General features: G+C 46.6%; 4 protein-coding genes across 7 annotated transcripts in view; 1 reads left to right on the top strand and 3 right to left on the bottom strand.

Moving 5' to 3' along the window:
- LOC109952433 (uncharacterized protein CXorf57) overlaps nt 1-4,799 on the top strand; it is a 10,068-nt gene extending 5,269 nt beyond the window's left edge. Inside the window, exons 10-20 of the mRNA XM_020587502.1 lie at nt 272-397; nt 481-585; nt 701-734; nt 775-878; nt 1,127-1,251; nt 1,700-1,911; nt 1,992-2,039; nt 2,610-2,653; nt 2,749-3,009; nt 3,222-3,356; nt 3,502-4,799. Of these exons, the coding sequence (XP_020443158.1) occupies nt 272-397; nt 481-585; nt 701-734; nt 775-878; nt 1,127-1,251; nt 1,700-1,911; nt 1,992-2,039; nt 2,610-2,653; nt 2,749-3,009; nt 3,222-3,356; nt 3,502-3,626 (1,319 nt within the window). The 3' untranslated portion in view covers nt 3,627-4,799. The remainder of the gene's footprint in view (nt 1-271; nt 398-480; nt 586-700; nt 735-774; nt 879-1,126; nt 1,252-1,699; nt 1,912-1,991; nt 2,040-2,609; nt 2,654-2,748; nt 3,010-3,221; nt 3,357-3,501) is intronic.
- A 726-nt stretch (nt 4,800-5,525) lies between these two features.
- Nucleotides 5,526-8,838, bottom strand: LOC109952435 (C-type lectin domain family 10 member A-like). Its single transcript, XM_020587503.1, has 7 exons — nt 8,781-8,838; nt 7,499-7,588; nt 7,330-7,395; nt 7,131-7,223; nt 6,763-6,917; nt 6,315-6,424; nt 5,526-5,682 (listed from the first exon to the last, which is right to left on the bottom strand). The coding sequence occupies exons 1-7, from the start codon at nt 8,836-8,838 to the stop codon at nt 5,526-5,528; spliced, it is 729 nt and encodes a 242-aa protein (XP_020443159.1).
- Nucleotides 8,839-9,944: 1,106 nt separating this feature from the next.
- LOC109952455 (C-type lectin domain family 10 member A-like) lies at nt 9,945-15,254 on the bottom strand. Of its 4 annotated transcripts, none has more exons than XM_020587542.1 (9): nt 15,172-15,254; nt 14,345-14,473; nt 14,073-14,174; nt 13,068-13,166; nt 12,837-12,902; nt 12,455-12,547; nt 12,213-12,367; nt 10,832-10,941; nt 9,945-10,341 (listed from the first exon to the last, which is right to left on the bottom strand). In XM_020587542.1, the coding sequence occupies exons 2-9, from the start codon at nt 14,400-14,402 to the stop codon at nt 10,185-10,187; spliced, it is 840 nt and encodes a 279-aa protein (XP_020443198.1). In that variant the 5' UTR covers nt 14,403-14,473; nt 15,172-15,254; the 3' UTR covers nt 9,945-10,184. The 4 variants fall into 4 exon arrangements, with proteins under 4 accessions (XP_020443198.1, XP_020443197.1, XP_020443199.1 ...); XM_020587541.1 differs by having other exon boundaries at nt 14,345-14,478; nt 15,172-15,249; XM_020587543.1 differs by having other exon boundaries at nt 14,345-14,425; nt 15,172-15,221.
- cyb5d1 (cytochrome b5 domain containing 1) lies at nt 15,173-18,014 on the bottom strand. Its single transcript, XM_020587545.1, has 4 exons — nt 17,783-18,014; nt 17,098-17,174; nt 16,250-16,468; nt 15,173-16,163 (listed from the first exon to the last, which is right to left on the bottom strand). Exons 1-4 carry the CDS (start codon nt 17,901-17,903, stop codon nt 15,933-15,935), a joined length of 648 nt encoding a protein of 215 aa, XP_020443201.1. The 5' UTR covers nt 17,904-18,014; the 3' UTR covers nt 15,173-15,932.
- Nucleotides 18,015-19,669: the final 1,655 nt, after the last annotated feature.

Raw genomic sequence — 19,669 nt, forward strand, 5'->3', positions numbered from 1 at the left:
TGTTCAATTGTGAAGACGACGAGCAGAACGTTTCCCAGGTCAAGGCTTTCAGACGTGACGACGTCGTTGGTGTCACGTTACAGTAAACGTAATATTATGGGCTGTTGGTGGGACAGAGGGCTCCAGGATGTTGTCATGTGCATTTTTCATCATGTGTCATTGACCAAGTGATAAACTGTGAAAATAACGGCTAATAAAAAGTCATTAGTTTAATTGGTAACGTAATGGTTTGTTTTCAGTTTCACATAAACACGTGTGTTTTCCCTGCTAGACGGTCGGGGGGCACAGCTTTTGGAGTATCGCTGGCTGCGATTGGAGGACGGAGCCAGCGATCAGCCGATCATGATGAAGCTGTTCTCCACGTCTCAGCCTGAAACCCACCGCAGGCTCCACCCACGTGAGACACGCAGTAGTGTGGTTTGCAGAAAACAGTGATCTCCATCAGGGAGCATCAACGAGCATGTCCCTCTCTGTGCACAGTGTCGGTGGTGGTCTGTACCCGACTGAAGCTGATCCAAGCTGCAGGTCAGACCGGGGTCGGCTGGTACCTGACCAATACAACATACACGCAGGTGTACTGCACAGGTAACACTGCTCCGTTACTCCCTGTGAGGTAGAAAGTCAGATGACACATCTGGATCATCCTTGGCAATGCACGTCATTGGTTGTCTGTCCTGTCTCCTCATTGGCCGACTGGCAGGACTGGGCCACCACTCAGCAATGAGCTACCGTAAGCCCCTATCTCTGTCACCATCTGTTATCTATGATGCTGAGCAGCCAGGATGAGGGACAGGTGCTGAGTCGGGCTCTGATTGGAGGATTCTTCATGTACCCGCCTCCTCCCGTGTCCTTGGAAACGTACATGAAAGACAGGAGAGGTCAGTTATCTCTGTCACCATCTGTTATCTATGATGCTCTTACAGAACAAAGTGTGCGTCTGGGTGTGTGCACGTCGTAACACTGTGTCCTGGGTCTGTGTTCCTTTCTCTGAGCTCTGTGATTTTCACTCTGGAGCCGAGAAGTACTGACATGTTCATGCGTAGTACGTGCACACATCAGTAACTCGTTGCTTGGTGTCCATCCTTCTCTTGACCAGGAAAAAAGGTTTGTCGTGTTGTGTTTACAGGTGGGCTGAGTTTTCTGCGAGGGGCGGAGCTTCAGAGGGAGGTGGAGAGGCTCTGTTACCGGGAGCGACGAACCTTCTGTATCCAGGCAACCGTTGTCATGGTTACGTACAGCCACAGAGGGGAGGTGACTGCCGAACACCTGCACAGACACCGTTACATAAAGTTGTATATAGAAGTGTATGTTTTCCTGTTTGTGCGGCAGCCACAGCCTGTGGTCACAACGAGAAGGAAAATATTTAAACGTGTACCTGTATGCACACAGTGTGCACATGGTACGTGCACGTGCATACCTGCTGACAGCACAGTGTTGCTTCCGTCTGATCTGTTTTATCTCATTAACATCCGTTTCCCATGTCAATTATTCCCACAGGATTCACATTAATCAAACCTTTTAAAACAAACCGACAAGGTTTTATGAAAGAACGCTCAGTACGGCAGGCGTGGGGTTGGTCTCTCTCTCTGATTGGCTGTTCCTTCTCTGATCAGTCATGTGACCAGAGGACCAGCAAGAAGAAAACCAGGTGCTGAGTGGAGGTAGACTCATGCCCCCCCCTTGTCCTCTCTGTCCTCAGGAGGATCGCTGTTTGTTCTGGACAGACCGAGCTTCATCTTCATTCTCCTCATCCTCCCCTCACCTGTCTCCCTCCTTCTCCAGCTCTGTCCTCCCTCTCCCCTCCACCCCTCGTTTGTTCAGACCCCCTCCCACCTCCTCGTCTTCCTCTCCAGCCTCGCCGTCTTCGGCTGTCAGTCGACTGACACCTCGCCCTCTTCGCCACAGAGCAAGGTGAGACACTGACGACACGATTTCACTGTCGACTCTGTGAGTGAACTCTGGATGTCCAGTCAGACTGTGTGTTTCCGCAGGAGGCTGTGTAAGAGGAAGCAGCTGCTGCAGGCTGAGACGCCAAAGAGGTGACGTGTAGTGACCGGTCGCCGTTAAGTGGTGTCAGTTTGTCGGTGTTGCATGTTATGTTGTTTGTGTAGATGGATGAACAACACATCTAACTGTGGATCAGAGCAGACCACCGCATGCTGAACCTGTTTTATACACCCTAACCCTACACCCTTCAGATCCAAACAGCACATCCACCTAAACATAAATCAGTAAGCAGGTTTTAGTCAGAGAGCAACTTTCAGAACCAGGGTTCAAAGTTCAGATACTTTATTCTTTGCTCAAGTTGCAGTTAAGGCAGCGTGTTTGGCCACAGAACATGTGTAATGTAGAATATTAGACATGAGATACACAGAGGTTGGTAGCCAACCGTGTCTGACCAAGTTATCGGTCGATACGCCGGGGGAAGGGAGGGTCTCAGCCAGGAAACGTGAAAACATGCAGCGACTGAAGTATAAGAAAACTTGGCTCGGTTCAGTCGTGGACACACAAATGTTTAGCTGAGCAGAAACGGAGGAACCAGCCAGAGCAAAGAAACATCTGGAGGACGCCGTTACCTGGGAGCTCACCTGGCCTCTGTGTGTCTGCAGGCGTCCACTGGTGGTGTTAGAACCGGAGCAGAGCAACACGACAGGTGAGAGGGTGTGTGTGTGTGTGTGTGTGTGTGTGTGTGTGTGTGTGGGTGTTGATACTAACGCTTGTTAATGATGGTAATACACTGGTTGGTAGAGATCCTGTTCAACGCCTCCATGGAGTTTTTAGAGAGCACAAACACTGAAGAAGAGGATGATGATGATGATGAAGACACCTCGTCCTTCGTCACCGCCCCGCTCCCTCCATCCTTCCCACACATCGCCAAGGAAACTCTGCCGATGCGTTATGACTATGCCCGCAGGGAGGAGCAGGTGGCCGCTGTGGCAATGGGAGGGAGGGCGACACCTGGGAGGTTTGACTCCGCCCCTGAGGACTATTACACACTGAGACTCAGAGGTACACACAGACACACACACAGGAGTCTTTTCATTGTAATCAGCTCACTCTAACTTGTCTCTGTCCTTGGACAGAAACCAGACTAATGCCTGTCTTCCCAGCGTCCAGCAGTGATGTAATTATTTCGTGGTTATCCAGTGGAGACACGTTTCTCCGTCAGGTCAGACGTCATGTCTGATGTTTTAAATTTGACTAAAACTGTTTCTCTTTAGCTCTGTCAGACGGTGTGTTGGTCGACGTCGTCTTCCTCCCCCACTCCTCTTCTCCTGTCCTCCCTCACCACAACACCTGGACCTCCATCTTATCACACGGAGCCTTCTCCTCACAGACTCCTCCCCCTGCCCCAGGTCAGTCCACTCACATGGCTTTGTGTAGCTGTGAGGACCCTCGTTACCACGATCATGTCCTCGGAGACTGTCCTCACAGTGCAGACAGTTGTTTATTTGTTTTTCTGAGTTCAGTTAGCTCTCCCTCTCTCTCTCTCTCTCTCAGCTGACCTCGTCGGCGTGGCGGCACAGCTGACCAATCAGAGGCTGGTGTGTGTGGTGGAGGCGTGTCACCTGGGCGGAGCCACAACAGAGCTCATCCTGAGCCGAGCGTTTCACCTGACCGACTGACACACATACACAGATGCCTGGTGGACGTTCATCATTTTAAACTTTACTTTGAATAATTTATGGTGTTTATTTTCAGTTGCAGTTGATTTAACGTGTGAGGATGCACAGTGATGCACTTTACTGGTTGTTGGGTCTGGGAGGTGTTTTTTAAGCTACATTTCAAGAGCGCACGTGACAAACGTGGCTGTTTGCTACAAGCAGCAGTTTGGATAACACTGTTATTATATCACAGCCAACAAATTACTGCAGTCGTGTCTAGTGTGTGTGCTGCCGTGTATTTGGAGCTGGTACCAGTAAAACCATTAAAGCAGGACAAACGTGTGGACGAAGACAAGTGGTCTTCAGTGGCACGGGGACGACTTTGTCTACTGCCTATTTACTGTTCACTGGGTACAGAACTAGTTACTGTCATTAGAGCAGCTTCTGTGTCTTTAAGTCTCAAAATATCATATTAATGGTTACCGAGCTTAGGATGACGATAATACTGGACAAATGATAAACGTTCTTCCACATTTCAAGTGTGAAAAGGAGGAAGACACAAAATACAAACGTCTCCCCACCTGTAGTTCTTCCACTAACCCTCTTTCTGGGAGTTGTAGGATCATAGAAGTTTACATTCCACTGTTGACGTTAAAGAATCTGAGGTGTTTCATCAAACTCCCGACTGTTTACGTTTAGACCAACAAAGACAAGAAGTGGTTTTCATATTTTATGACCTGAGTTTGTGGAGAATGATAAAATAATGCATTTCACATAAAGTCTGATTTAAAGCAAGCTGAGTAAATAAGATGAAACATCCACCTAAGTATTTTACCAACTGTTTGGTCCAGGCTTTCTAAATCACCCTTGTGTCTGTTTCACAAGTTGTTGTTTGTTGTTTGTTCTGTAAAAAAGTATTCAATGTCATTTTATTACCAGAACAGAATCTGTGCTCCCCGGTATTCTGAGGCACATTTCTGTCAATGTTTCTGAAGAGGTTTACTGTGCTTTGGTCTCATTTCCAGCTTTCTCAACGCTGCTGTCTTATTTTGGAAAGGCCTTGTAGCTCCACTCTCAGTTGTTTCTAATGATTCACGGCTCAGTTTTGACCTTCTCTGTTCAGTTTTTGGAGAGAGAGGAGTTTTTATTTTACAACATTCAGTCTAATAAAGTCTGACCTCACGTTTTCTACTGCCGTATTGTCCCACTGCTGTTCTCGACTCCAGAAATGTTCTGTTTGTGCTGCAGACAGCTGCCAACACACAGGGAAACAAGTCATCTTGAAAGATTAGGATACTGTTCATTTTCTTAATTGTTCATCTTACAACACTTTCTGATTTCTCTACTTATAATAAAAATCTTTAAAACATCTCACAAACACATAATTTTTGCTTTAAAAAGTCTCAGTAGTGTCCTGAAACAGCTACTCACTGTAGTATTTATCAAACTGGAGGAAAGGGTGATGTGCTGGGGACTATTTTCAGCAGCGGATGAATCCACATCTGGTCTCTAGTGAGTATCAGCAGCAGGACGGTGTGTGGGACAGAGTCGGAGTAAACTCCAATGTGTGTTCCAGGACCATGTGTGGGACCGAGTCGGAGTAAACTCCAATGTGTGTTCATGCTGGTGGAGGGACAGCCAGTGCAGTGGTGTGGTCACTGAGGGGTTAATGTGTGTGGACACAGTGGAGCTCTGTGTCCAGAGGAAGGAGACACATTAGCTGTGACACCCTCACAGGACTGTTAGTGGGAGACATTCAGCGTTAGCTTTGGTCTGTACGTTGAATTTATTAACACCAAGATAAATATGAGACTGAGCAGCTCTGATGTGGACACCACAGAAACAAACATCTACTCTGAGATCAGACTCTACAGATGTTTGGCGTTCTGCACTGGGCAGTCTGGCCAGAGGTGGCGCTGTTCAGCTGCGCTGGCTGTGTCTCTGGCAGATGTAGCGCATCCTGGTGGAGCAGTGCAGGTCATTGAGGTGTCCGTCATAGTGAAGATGAGCACAGTCTTCATCTCCAGGACCGAGACCGTGACCGGTCCAGCTGTCGGGCTGACCGGGTCTCCACCGCCTGGAGACCACACAAACACACAAGTAAAACATAAACAGCACTGTCCTGATAAATCCTGCTTTTCCAAAATGTCCACGTCCTGTAAACATGTAGCCACAGTCCAACAGTGTGAAGGAGGAACTCTCCGGTTCCTTAACTAAAATAAAACTAACATTACAGTTCTGAACTGAAAATGTGAGAGCGTGAAGGTCCCAGCACAAATCTTTGATGAGGATTCTGTCCTGTGACTGTTAGATTTAATTAACAACACTGTAACTGATGCATTTAAGCATGTTCACATGAGGAAAAGCAGCTGGAGCCATGAAGTGACCTGTGTCGTTTTATTGCATCTAGACCAGGTAGAGTGGCCTGGACCATGTTGTGCTGATGTAACTGTTTACCATGTCTACAAAGCAGAAGTTAAAACCTGCCAGACTTAGAAACCCCTGCTGCGAGGAGCGTTGACATTAGTGCAGCCTGTTTGTTGCTAATGATCCTTCAGACTGGACTTCCCTGTCCTCATTCATCTTCATTTTTGGCACTCAGTGTTTCTCCACATGCACATTGTTGTCCTGGCTAAACAAAACAAATCAACCAACCATTGGAGGAGAGAAAATGACTCATTTCACACAGCTGAGAGCGGAACTGCCCACCTTCGGTTCATGACGTACGGCGTCTGGTTGACCCACTCCCATTTCCCTGTTCTCTCATCACTCAAACCCACCCAGTGGAAGGTGCCCATGGCATGATGGACCACGAAGTCCTGAACCAGAGGCACAGACAGAGTCAAGCATGTGCAGCTGACTTAGGTCAAACTCCTAAACTGTTCATGAAGGTGTCCCACCAGGATCACTGCTGGGTCCTCTGCTACGCTAACATTCCTGTTCCAACAGCAATATTATGTTTGTTTTTATGCAGATGACATCATTTGGTATGTAATCAGCTCTGCTACAGAGCAGTGCTCCTCCAGGTTACTGTCTACCTTCACTGGCCTCATTTATAAATTTAAAACTAGTCTCTCAGGAAACCAGCCAGTAGTCAAACTCTGTAGTGAAGCAGCATCAGTACGACCAGCAGAGACGGACAGACAGGCTGTCTCACCCACTCCTCGTCAGTGTTGAGTATGACCAGGTGAGATTCGTGGCCGTTGCACCAGTCTCTGGCGTCCTGCCAAGCCAAAGGCGTCTTGCTGAATAAGTAACAGCTGGAGCTGAAAAGATCCCAACCCAGAGGACAACAGCCGTCTGCCGCTGAACCTGAGAGACAGACGGGTCAGCACACACACAGAGAGACAGGTCTACGGTTATGACTTTGTCTTCTTACTTCAGCCCATGTTAAGACCAATATCGCATTCAGACCTCAGAGTGAGGACTTGTTAGGGAAGTGGGGACATTTGGAATTGGAACTGGGATTAAATTGAGTTTCACTGTGAAGCAGACTGGGATTGTGTGTTCAGTGTGTGACTGTACCATTGTTGATGAGGCGTTCGAGGGAACATTTGAGAGTAGCCACTGTCCTGCTGAGAGTGTCCAGAACTGAGAGCTGCTTCAGTGCCTCTGATACTGGTCGGACACACACGGGCAGCACAGGTACACACAGTGTCAGTGTGGTACAGCTGTCATTAATAGTGCTGGGGGAGGGGCCACCGCTGTGCGGTGTGTGTTGTACCTGAGGTCAGCTGGTCCCTGTTGCTCTCCACAGCAAACTTCATCCGGCGAACGTCCATGGCTGCATCTGAGACAAAGAACCAGGAGGCTGTTTGGAAGGAGGAGCTGACAGTAGCTACCATGTCTCACACCGTGTCCACTGACCAGAAGAACCACGGCAGGTGTGTTACCTTTGGTGAGCTGCTGGGCAGTGCTCAGTGAGTCAGTCAGGTTGGAAACACCTTTCTCCACAGACCACAATCTGTTCGACGTTTTCATGTCTACACACACACACACAGATAAATATACTGTATGTACATGCAGGATTTCCTGTGGAGGAGGTTTGTGTGTTTGTGTGTGAGGGTTGAAGTTTTGTCTGTTTTTAAAATCACTAACCAGAAAAATTTCCAGGTTTGATTTTAAAACAGAACTGCAGCTAATTAACCATAAGATGATGTTTATCCAGATGTTGTGAGGTTACTCCTCAGTGTCTGAAGTAGCAACATTTCCTCTCTGATTGGAGGATGGAGCCTCCGCCCTGCGACACATTAAGTGACCCTGCCTGTAAACTGACGTTTTATGAAGAATAGCAACAGAGGAAGTGACTGCTGCAGCTAAAGGAGCTGATCCAGTTCCAGTGCAGTCTACAGCCATACACGGGGGTCTATATCGTGGTCTGTATGCTAACACCAGCATGCTAACGTCCTGATATTACCTGGTATGAGGTTGACCGCTTAGTTTAGCATGTTAACATTTGCTAATGAAAGTACAACTGAGGCTGATGGGAGTGGCGTTTATTTTTCATGTTTTTGATCACAAACCAACATATTATGACAAAATAAAATGTTGATTTGATGACGGAGGTGGATGAAAAGTCACAGGATCACAGACAACAGAAGGATTCATCCTCTGGTGACCATGAATGTTGGTACAAACTGCATTCTGCGTGTGAGCATTCATCAAATTGATGGCATGAAATTTCAGTCTGGACCACGTTCCCATCCACCCGGCCATGATGGCCCAGTTTTTTTTAACAGAATTAAATTTTGGCAAGAATTTCCAAGAAACACCAGGATCTCAGTTCCCAGTGTTTGGTCCCTAGTTTGTTTGTTTGTTTGTGTGTGTGTGTGTGTGTGTGTGTGTGTGTGTGTGTGTGTGCGCTCACTGCTGGCTCCCAGTGCTATGATCAGAACCAGAATAACTGCAGCTGTCAAAGCAGGAAACAGCCAATGTCTGAACCTGGAGACACCTGAGAAAGAAACAGGTGGAGGCTCTGATGGAGGGACAGGGAGACAGACAGAGGGACAGGGAGACAGACAGACAGGAGGTGACTTTTTCATTTTACAGTGAGTGAAATAAGTACAAATAAATCAATACAACTAAGTTCACAAAACTCGGTTTCCTGTCAATTCAGCCACGTGTGCAGACAGAGACAGACTGGGGACAGACAGGTGGACAGAGAGAGACCGGTACCTTTGTTCCAGAAGGAGCTGCTGTCGTCTTCAACGTCATCATGGTATTCAGTCGTCATGGCAATGTCTCTTCGTCCCCCTGTTCCTTTACTCGGTGCGTCTCTCTTCTTCCTCACAATGAAGGCTGACTGTCCAAACGCTGAGCCGAGGGTCAGTGGCCACAGAGTGAACTTTGAACTGGAAAACACGGCGTGTGTGTAGTGAAGCTCGGCTGGTGTCCCTCTGTTAGTCCACACCCACTAACCACATTTGACCTGGTTCAAACAGCTCAAACGCTACAATGTGTGGGATCTGTGGACATTTGTATATGTGTGTGTATTAGCTGAGGCTGGAGGGCTAAAAACTGCCGCAGCCAACGGAGGTTAGAGGTCAAACTGAAGGTAAAGATGTGCTGAAGTTTGATTATTACTGAAACGAGCAGCACAGTGGCCAGTGGGGCAGCAGGACCCCCAGACTTTAGCAGACAGAACACCTGAAAACCACACTGCTGCGTCTCCTCGTGGTGGTGGTTGTCTTTGCCTCTTCATACTGAGTCATGAGCACTTTGAACTGCCTTTGTGTATGAAGCCATGCTATAGAAACCTGCCTCGCCCCAACACCTAACCCTGGGCCTGTTCATGAAGCCGTCCGTGGCTAACGGGGTTTGACGTGTGCAGGAGAAGCTCAAAGTGTAAAGCACTAAAGGAGGAATTAAAGTGAATGCAGTGGAGGGAACAGGAAGTGGCAGCTGAAGAAGCGTAAGCAGAGAAAGGGAGTGTCCGTGAGGTCAAGAGATGACTTCCTGCTTTTAGCTCCTCCATGGCTGTTTGACATGACCGCTGGTGGCGGGAAAAACCCTTCTTCTAACCTTGGCTCAGCGGAAGGCGGGGCTGATTTACAGACCACACTCTAACAGCACAACAACAGAGAAGCTGGAATAACAACAGGAGGCTGTAGGCAGCAGAGGGTCATGGAGGGATGTGTACCTGAGAGACACCACGTCCTGTCCCACTGTCAGACACTGTGGGAAAATCAGTCAGTGCAGCTTTAAGTTGAAGTAAAAGCAACTTGTTGAAGTGTGGAGTGTAAGCACAGAGTATAAATCACGAAAAGGACTGAAACACTTGGCGTGTACGGACAAAGTCACTTGGAGTGAAAGTAACAAAGGTACTCTGCTTCTTTTGTTCACATCAGACATTTATTGTAATCAGAACAAGCAGCGGTTTGGACCAATGTTGGACCAAAGTATTGTACACCGTGTTATTGTCGTCTGGATTTGACTGATGGTTCCTGTCAGGGCTGAAAACTGGAGGGAGAGCTGCTAGCTGCTGCTAGTCAGAGGTGTCTATATCAGTTTGTGGTGCTCTGCTTAAGAGAAGCAGGTAGACGGAGGGTGGGCGGAGCCAGGAGGGCGTGGCAGGTCCGTTTAATCTGTCAGGCTGTGTTTCTGGCAGATGTACTGCATGCTGGTGGAGCAGTGGAGATCGTTGAGGCGCCCGTCCTTGTAAAGGTGAGCACAGTCTTCGTCTCCAGGACCGAGACCGTGACCTGACCAGTTGTCAGGCTGACCGGGTCTCCACCGCCTGGACATCACAATCACACAAACACAACACTGTTGCAACGCTGTGTTTGTGCCCTACCCATAAAACCTGTGACTTATTTATTCAGTTATTTTCCTTCCTAGAGGTTGACCCCTGAACAAAGCACAGTAATGTGTGTGTTCTCAGTTTGTGTCAGAATGTGCATGATTTGAATGTTTTTTTTCCCTTATTGTCTGTAAAAGTCAAACTTCAGTCATAAAAAGCAAAGACACCTGACATCCATCATCGAATGGATGATGGATGTCAGGTGTCCTTGTCCTAGTGTGTTGCTGTGATGTAAATGTGGAGTATTTTCAGGACCAGGTCTGCAGAGAACTGTCTCATGCTGTGAAGCCTCACTGGTCCGTCTCCCCATCGCTGCCATCCAGCACATACAGTTTGAATGCAGTATAACCGCCAACAACAGTGGACCACAAAGTTCAAACTGGCAGCTAACAACAAACGTGTTAACTGGTTTTACAGCAGCCGTCACCTGCGCTCCATGACGTACGGAGTCTGGTTCACCCACTCCCACTTCCCAGTCCTCCCATCAGTCAGACCGATCCAGAATGTCTGAGAAACTGTACGATGGGTCACAAAGTCCTGGACAGACAGACAGATGGACAGAGAAACAAACAGATGGACAGCACGGTGTTCTGTGACTCTGTGGCGCTGCAGCTTTTTTCTCTGTTCAAATAATCAACTACAATGATTAATGTATGTTCCATCTCCTGTTTCAGTGGTGTAGCGTAGGACAACAGCTGAGACAGACAGAGAGAGACAGACAGATGGACAGAGAGACAGACAGGCAGACTGAGAGACAGAGAGGCAGACAAAGAGACAGACAGAGAAACAGACAGATGGACAGAGAGACAGAGAGAGAGACAGACAGGCAGATTGAGAGACAGAGAGGCAGACAAAGAGACAGACAGAGAAACAGACAGACGAACAGAGAGACAGACATAGAAACAGACAGCAAGAGATAGATGGACAGAGAGACAGACAGAGAAACAGACAAAGAGACAGACAGACAGAGACACACAGACAGACAGAGAAACAGACTGAGAGACAGACAGAGAGGCAGACAAAGAGACAGACAGACAGAGAGACAGAGAAATGACAAAGAGGCAGACAAAGAGACAGACAGACAAAGAAACAGACAGACTGAGAGACAGAGAGATGACAAAGAGGCAGACAAACAGAGACAGACAGATAGAAAGAGACACGCAGACAGACAGTCAGACAGAGAGACAAACATAGAAACAGACAGAGAGACAGAGAGATGACAAAGAGGCAGACAAAGAGACAGACGGACAGGTCCACAGACATACAGAGAAACATACTGAGAGACAGAGAGACAGACAGACAGAGAGATGACAAAGAGGCAGACAAAGAGACAGACGGACAGAGAGACAGACATAGAAACAGACAGAGAGACAGACACAGACAGACAGACTGAGAGACAGAGAGGCAGACAAAGAGACAGACAGACAGAGAGATGACAAAGAGGCAGACAAAGAGACAGACGGACAGAGAGACAAACATAGAAACAGACAGAGAGACAGAGAGGCAGACAAAGAGACAGACGGACAGAGAGACACACATAGAAACAGACAGAGGGACAGGGAGGGCGAGGAAAGGAGAGAAACAGACAGATGGACAGAGAGACAGACAGACAGACTGAGAGACAGAGAGGCAGACAAAGAGACAGACAGAGAAACAGACAGATGGACAGAGAGACAGACTGAGAGACAGAGAGATGACAAAGAGGCAGACAAACAGAGACAGACAGATAGAAAGAGACACGCAGACAGACAGTCAGACAGACAGACAAACAGACAGAGATGGACCGAGAGACTGTCAGAGCGTCTCACCCACTCCGCGTCAGTGCTGAGTACGACCAGGTGGGACCCCTGTTTCTCACACCAGTCCCTGGACTCCTCCCAGGACAGAGACACTTTGCTGAAGAAGTAGCAGCTGGAGCTGAACAGATCCCAGTCCATAGGACAACACCCGGCCGCTGCCGAACCTGAGAGACAGACAGGTGCACAGGTGTGAGCACCTGTCTGGCTGTAAGTGAGCATTGAATCACGTGACTTCGTGTGTGTGCGTGTACTGTTGTTGATGATGTGTTCCAGGGAACATTTCAGTGCAGCGACGCTCCGGCTGAGGGCGTCCAAGGCCGACAGCTGCTTCAGCGCCTCCACCACTGAGACATACAGGTAAATACAGGTAAATACAGGTAAATAAGAGTCTGTGCTAAACAGAATGCAGACGAGACGTATGGAATGAAGTTAGCTAACATTTAAAATACAGCCTGTGATATACAACGTAATAAACTATCAAGTTAAAGGAGATGGAGCAGAACAACATGTAGCAGCTGGACTCTGTAGTGGAACTTAAATGATGCTCCAACACTTTTGTAAGTATCCTACTGGTACCCACAGGACAGTACTGGGAAATAAAGTGTAGTGGAGCTGGGAGAACAGCCCACAGACCTGAGGTCAGCTGGTCCTTGTTGTTCTGCACAGCAAGCTGCAGCTGCTGGACATCTTCAGCTGTTTCTGAAACAGAAGGAGCCTGTTAGCAGCGTGGACCGGCAGCGACGACCAGTCCCACATAGGATTTGGTTCCAACCTCCGTGTCCCCCTCAGGATGAGATCTGGTAACTTCACTGAATGGACTGGTGTCCAGCTTGTCCCGTACCTGACAACCGAGAGTCTGTATACCTTCAGCCTGCTGCAGGGAGGCGTTCAGTGACTGGATGGCGTCGTTGAGGCTGGAAACACTCTGCTCCACTGTCATCAGATGTTTGGATGCTTTTGTGTCTGATCACACACAGACGGCAGAAACTACAGGTTTGAATGTAGGAAACCTTAAAACTTCACGACTGTTTGGGATTATTACTCCCCAAACAGAAACAAATAAGAGTAAGGATCAAATTCTTTAATCTGAGTTTGGGGAGCTAAAGCTAGCTTGGTTTTAGTTTATTTGTGTTACTTTAAAGCAGCTAGAATTAAAGCTTTAAAAATAAAACATGATTTTTCACTTATGAAGACTTAAAGGTGATTTTTTATTTTGTAATGCTGTTATCATGCTCCAGTCCTGCCCCTGCCTCATAGCTTCCTCATTGTGGACTCCACCTGTTCCCCTTTTCCTGCCTGTTTTCCACCCAGCAGGCGGCTCTTTAGATGGAGCTCAGCGCTGATTCACCATCAGACCGACTTCACAGGGTTAGGTATTAGGGTTGGTGCTCATCCTGCACCACGAACTCTGGTCCTGTGGTCAGTGCCTGGACTCTCACCGCTCAGGTTCTGCTCTAAGCTCCATGTCTCGTCATGTTCCAGCTGTTCACTGCCAGCTGTGACTGAAGACGCTGTCTGCACTTCATCTGCTGTTTGTCTGGCAGTTTTCTTTTGTGTTGGTTTTGTCCGTCACCTTTTCTTGCTTTGCATTAGAGTTAGAACATTTTGTGCTACTGAGGAAGTTTCCATTACTGTTGGTAAAGACTCCGTGTCCCCAGAGGTTCTTTATAAAGAACACTGTGCTGGTGCTTCCTTCTGTTTCTCTGCACATAAATATCTTAACCTACCTGGAGGCTGTTGCTTGGTGTTTGCTATGGAGCCCAGTCATTACCTGACCATGTATGTCCTAACACTGATAAATGTGTCCTCACAAGCTCCCAGAACAACGTAGACCCCACAACGGACAGAAACAGGAATGTGTGTGCTCACAGCTGACTCCCAGTGCAATGATGAGAACCAGGACCGCTGCAGCTGTCAGAGCAGGAAACAACCAGCGTTTAAGCCTGGAGACACCTGAGGCAGGTGGACGCCCTGACAGAGGGACAGACAGGTGGAGAGACACCACTTCACCAGAGTCAGGACCAACACCGGGGTCAAAGCAGTATTACTGTGTAAAGACTACATCCACAACTCAAACACAGACAGATACCTTCGACCCAGAGGGCGCTGCTGTCCTGCTCACTGCAAACACAGACAGATACCTTCGATCCAGAGGGCGCTGCTGTCCTGCTCACTGTCGTCCCGGTAGTCTGGCATCATGTGGACGTCTCTCTGTGTGTTGTCTTTTAAGATGGACACAGGGAGTCTAACAGTCCGCACTCAGTCAGGGCCTGGTCTGAACAAGCTTAGGTCAGTGGTGGAGTGTAACATCTACTGCTTTGCGTAGGTAAACGATGGTCAAGGGGTTTGTTGGGTTTCCTTCTATAATAACAGTGAGGTCTAGACCTGGGTCTTAAAGTGTCCTGAGTCGGATTTGGTGCTATACAAATAAAACTGATGTGAAGTGAATTACTACTGGTACTTTCTGCTTCTTGAAAAATACAGTACTTTTTACTTCATTTATCTGTTCACCTTATAAACAATACAAGGACCTCATAATGTTTGTTTTCTAGTGTTAATTCAGTGAACATGGAACATAGGAAGCTTCTTGAAAAATACAGTACTTTTTACTTCATTTATCTGTTCACCTTATAAACAATACAAGGACCTCATAATTGTTTTCTAGTGACTCAGTTTAATTCAGTGAACATGGAACATAGGAACCTTTACAACTGTTCTGGTTTTTCTAGGCTGCTACACTTGTTACACCTGTTTGATTCATGTAGCAGCGTTTCCAAGCTTTAACCTAATAGGATTTTAAAATAATTATAACCGTTAGTGTCTGTGTATGAATCCAAAAGTGCTGATCCAACAGAGTCTGTTTACAAAATAAAGAAGCCAGGCTTCTCTTAAAACTACCTGTACAAGTGGCGTGACGACAACAGTTAAAACACAGTCATGGTAAAGAAATAAAGAAAAGCTTTGTCACCTTGTTAAGTCTCTGCAGAAACAGCTGAGGAGGAGACAACACGAACCAACTGGTTGTTTTCTGTCAAACTACAGAAACACGAAGCTCTCTGGTTTATTAAAGTTTACGTCTCCTCCCTTCTTCACACCAACCAACCCACTGTAAAGAAAATGTCCAGTCATCAATTAAAAATTACATCTGGATCCAGTTTAGCATTTCATAACGACGGTGACATTTCTGCTGCAGAGACATTGGTTCTCTTTCCAGTGAATCATGTGGATTCACAGGAAAAAAAAACTTCCCTTTTATTTTATTTTGACACATTTTCCGGAAGAGAAACTTCTCCAGAGTCATTGCTTCCCTAAATGAACCCATGTGCACAGGAAGACTCAAAGTGGATTCTTTGGAAATTCAAATCCAGGGGTCTTAACCTTTAACATGGGTTAACTGTCAGTGCACTCGAGACAACAGTCCGGTTTCTATCCACAACTTGTACACGTGTCAAACTAAATATCAGTTCGATGTTTGTTGTGTGTTTGTGCTGGAAACAGGTGGATTTGGAGGTTTAAAGATTTAAAATAAAATTTTGCAAGTGAAGTCAGCCTAAAGATTATTTTCTATACTCTGAGATCCTGGAGTGGACTGAATGAGTCGGCCTCCTCGTTAACGTTCATACACTGGTTATGATCCTCGCAGGCTGCCGTACAGGGGCAGACATACGAGCCTACGATACGAGTGCAGCAGGTGACAAACTGATCTTTAATGTCTTTCTGTGGTGGAGGTCAGCCCTCTGTCAGGTCGTCATTGAAGTGGAGGAGGATGGCGGGGGTGAAGAGGTCTCGGTCCAGTCGCAGCTCCTCGAGCTCGTGGTCGTCATCGGGGACGTTGTTCTCGCTGAGCGTCATGCTCATGTCCAGGCTCACTCCGTCATGTTTCCAGGTGTAGCTGCAGGCGTGAGAGTTGTAGCACAGGTAGCGCTGGCGGATCTCAGCCAGAGTCTCCTCTGAACACACCTGAGCAACAGGGCAAGAAAACCAGGTTTTTGAGAGGATTTTTGTTGACGCCATTACCCAGAGTGCACCTGGAGTAAACAGTTCACCTGCAGTCGCTGCTCCTGAGAGGTCAGTGTGTTGATGACCCGTATCCACCTGGTCTTAGCGGACAGCAGCCCCACCTCGTAGCGTTTATCCCTCCACCAGGGCTGGATGAAGTCGTTGGCCCAGTCGGAGCGAGGCCCAGCAGGAGGGACGTGCACAAAGCGCCCCCTGGGGGTGTAGTACCTCACACAGTTAGTCACTGGGTCCACATATGTCAGGACCTGAAGACAGAGGACGGAGACATGCAGGTAAATCCAGTCCTGCGAAGTAACTGGATAAGTACATTTACTAAGGTATGATTTTGAAGTACTTGCTGTTTATTGAGTATTTCCATTTGATGCTACTCCAGTTCACTTCAAAGGGAAATGTTTTTACTGCACAACATTTATTTATTTATTCTTTATTTCCAGGAAACACTTCACATAAAAATACATGAAAAGTTGTAAAATATACATATTTCATAAAAAAACTCAGAGAGAGAAGTCAGAAATGGAACGACTGAATCAGAAAACGGTTTTCTTCCTTCTTCTCCCATTAATCATCTGATAGTCCCTCAGATTTATCTGGTGACCCTTTGGAGGGGCCCAACCCCTAGTTTGGGAACCACTGCACTAAACTAGCCGTTCCACCTGGAGCAACAAAATGCTGCCGAGGCTTTAACTCAGGATCAATCATCCTGGTATTGATCACAGTACAGCCAGTACTTTTACTGCAGATGACACTTTCTGAATGCAGGACTTTTACTTGTGATGGCGTTTTCAGACTGTAGCAGCACTTTCACTACAGGATGTGGGTGCTAGTGTGTAAACAGGGAGTGGAACTGAGATCTGCTCCCAGTTTCAGTTCTCACGTCTGTGGTGTCAGCGTCGAACCAGGAGCTGATGTCCTTCCCTGCACACTCCATGATGGGTAACAGCAGAGCGTCACCTGCAGAGAGAAACAGTCACATCCTGTAGTCGAGGAAAAGGACAAACCCCCATGTTAAATACCACATCAACTGCAAACTGTGCTTAAAGTATAAAAGGTAGAGCTGACTCTGCAGCATCTTGGTGTTTCCTTGTCATTAGAATAACTCTGCAGCGTCTTGGTGTTTCCTTGTCATTAGAATAAAACAAAAAAGAAACTAGATTTACAGGATTATCTTGCATCATTGTGACAGAGTACAGGTTCATGTATTAATTCACTGGATTGGACTGGAAATGACTCGCTGACCTATAAGGATTCAACTCGTTTTTGGATGAATGTGGTTCAGTAAATAGAAGCTACAGTGTTTCCCTTATTCTGCTACAGTTGGAGAGTTTCATTAATCATGTTCATTTCTTTTTATATTAATTTTTGTAGGAGAAACCTGAATTTTAAAGGTAAAGCAACACGGTGTAGTAAAACGTTCAGTATTTCCCTTTGAACTGAGGTAGAAACAGTCAGAGTAGACTATATGATGGACCTGTTAAATAGAAACAGTGGACCTGAGTAAATGTCCCGGGTTTTCTCCGACCTGAACCCGAGGGTCTGGAGCGGGTTGGCCCACGTCTCACCTTTGTTCTGGCTCATCAGGGGGGTCAGGTCGCACACTCTGCCCAGAAACGACACCCACAGGTCGTCGGCGGTGTTGTGCGCGGCCACCTCCGCGGGAGTGAAGTACCTCTGTCTGCTCATCACGCACAGACACGTACCGCGTGTTAAAACACACAAATAACCCGGTTTAGTCGGTTTTAACGCCGCCAAACGAGCTCGTTTCACTCCGGTCTGTCACTGCGTCGTTGTCACGTTACCCTGGCAACGAGGGGTCCGGGGGCGGGGCCGATTACGTCAAATACAAATAAAAATAAACTCAGTTTATGATAATTTGTGTATATTTTGATTAGGAATTGGCCTGCTGACTTTTTATTTTTTACAGATTTTATAGCTAAAGAACATTCGCATATATTGAAACTACTATACTGACTTTAATTATATCTATGTAATGTAATTCATAAGGTATTAGACAGTTTATGACTTTACTGCAGTAAGGCACAGTTCTGTAGTGTCATGCACATTAATCTTATGTTGTGGTGGGTAGAGTAGTCGTCCCCCAGTCTCGGTACCTCTAGTCCACATGTCAAAATGTCCTTGGGTAAGACACTGAACCCCCTCCCTCTTTGCGGCCCGGGGCCCTCGGCTCCAAACATAATTTCGTTGTACATGTTACAATGACAATAAATAAAGCTTCTTATTCAGTCTCAGTTCCCTTTCTTTTCCGTAACGGTACTGATGCCATTTGTTTGACAGTCATTATTCATAACACAAAGATGGAAAACCACTTTACTCTGGCTGCTATAAAAACAGAAGAGGCCTCATGAACTGTAGGTGGCACAGTCTTGGGCTGAATAAGTGTTTATTTGCAGAATTAAGATAAAGTGCTACCGCAGTCTGCGGACACAGAAAAGTAGCATTTTCAAAGTCTGGGACTTAAGAAGTGCAGTAACACAATAACAGTGTCTCGAGTATTAAATTGAAAACACAGGATTAGAATCTGTTACCTCTCTGAAACTGACAGACCTTTGTCACATACTGATTTGTGGTTTATTTGCATATGTACATACAACAGTAAAATGCAAAATGTATTACTTGACAAACATTGAACACAAGTTCACAATGTTGTTTCAGATAGGCCTACACAGTATTGTCTGTCAAAGTACTGATTTATCCAGCTGCAGCAGTTAACTCATAGTACTAATGATGCAAACTTTTAAAACTGCAGGTAAAAACACACTTATCCAGGCTCTTTTGAGGGCCCTGGTACTTAGTTAAACCATTCCCATCCTGTCTACAATAATAATAATACTAGTAATAAAAGACAAATGTTTAGCCACACACACACCATATAACTATTCATAAGCTTAAAGATTTTTTATTTATATATCATATCATATCTCTCTCTCTGTGTATACAGTCTCTATGTCTCTCTTCCTTTCTCTCTGGAATGTATCAGACGTGGCAAAGATTCACTTTCTTCCCTTTTCACGAACTTTCTGCAGCGTAGGGCCACGATAAAACCGCTTCCCACTCATTTCCATTTGTCCTTCTCTGATTGGTTCGTGTGGATCCACTTCGCCACGCTGATTGTTCCGTTATCCCGTCAATCGTTCCTATATCTCTTTTCATTGGCTGATACGCGAAAAACGAGCGGGCTAGTTTCTTCACAGGCTTTCAATTGATATATTTGTGAAAACTGGGAATTAGGAGTATCGCGAGAGTTGAGTGTTTTTCGGGAGTCAGAGAATCTGAGGGAGAGAAACGGAGGAAGACAGCGGCAGTTTAAAGTCTGAACGGAACTGCTAACGGTTTAATAAGGCAGCCATGACTTCCCATCGTCTTCTTTGTCTGCTGGTTCTCGCCTTCTCTCACGGCTCCCCGCGGGGCCCAAACCGGTGGTCCCTCTC

Source organism: Monopterus albus, unplaced genomic scaffold (assembly GCF_001952655.1).
Source record: "Monopterus albus unplaced genomic scaffold, M_albus_1.0 scaffold460.1, whole genome shotgun sequence".
Lineage (NCBI taxonomy): Eukaryota > Metazoa > Chordata > Actinopteri > Synbranchiformes > Synbranchidae > Monopterus > Monopterus albus.

Bases quoted from the DNA above. Each gene is read 5' to 3' on its own strand.
- LOC109952455 (XM_020587542.1), bottom strand. From the start codon at position 14,402: ATGATGCCAGACTACCGGGACGACAGTGAGCAGGACAGCAGCGCCCTC. The intron at 14,175-14,344 runs GTATCTGTCTGT...TCCCTCTGTCAG, and splicing joins CAGCGCCCTCTGGATCGAAG to GGCGTCCACCTGCCTCAGGT. The intron at 10,342-10,831 runs GTGACGGCTGCT...TGTGATGTCCAG, and splicing joins CCGTACGTCATGGAGCGCAG to GCGGTGGAGACCCGGTCAGC.
- LOC109952435 (XM_020587503.1), bottom strand. From the start codon at position 8,838: ATGACGACTGAATACCATGATGACGTTGAAGACGACAGCAGCTCCTTC. The intron at 7,396-7,498 runs GTAACACACCTG...TCTTTGTCTCAG, and splicing joins TGCCCAGCAGCTCACCAAAG to ATGCAGCCATGGACGTTCGC. The intron at 5,683-6,314 runs GTGGGCAGTTCC...TGTGGTCTCCAG, and splicing joins CCGTACGTCATGAACCGAAG to GCGGTGGAGACCCGGTCAGC.
- cyb5d1 (XM_020587545.1), bottom strand. From the start codon at position 17,903: ATGAGCAGACAGAGGTACTTCACTCCCGCGGAGGTGGCCGCGCACAAC. The intron at 17,175-17,782 runs GTGAGACGTGGG...TTCTCTCTGCAG, and splicing joins CCTGATGAGCCAGAACAAAG to GTGACGCTCTGCTGTTACCC. The intron at 16,164-16,249 runs GTGAACTGTTTA...CCTGTTGCTCAG, and splicing joins CTCAGGAGCAGCGACTGCAG to GTGTGTTCAGAGGAGACTCT.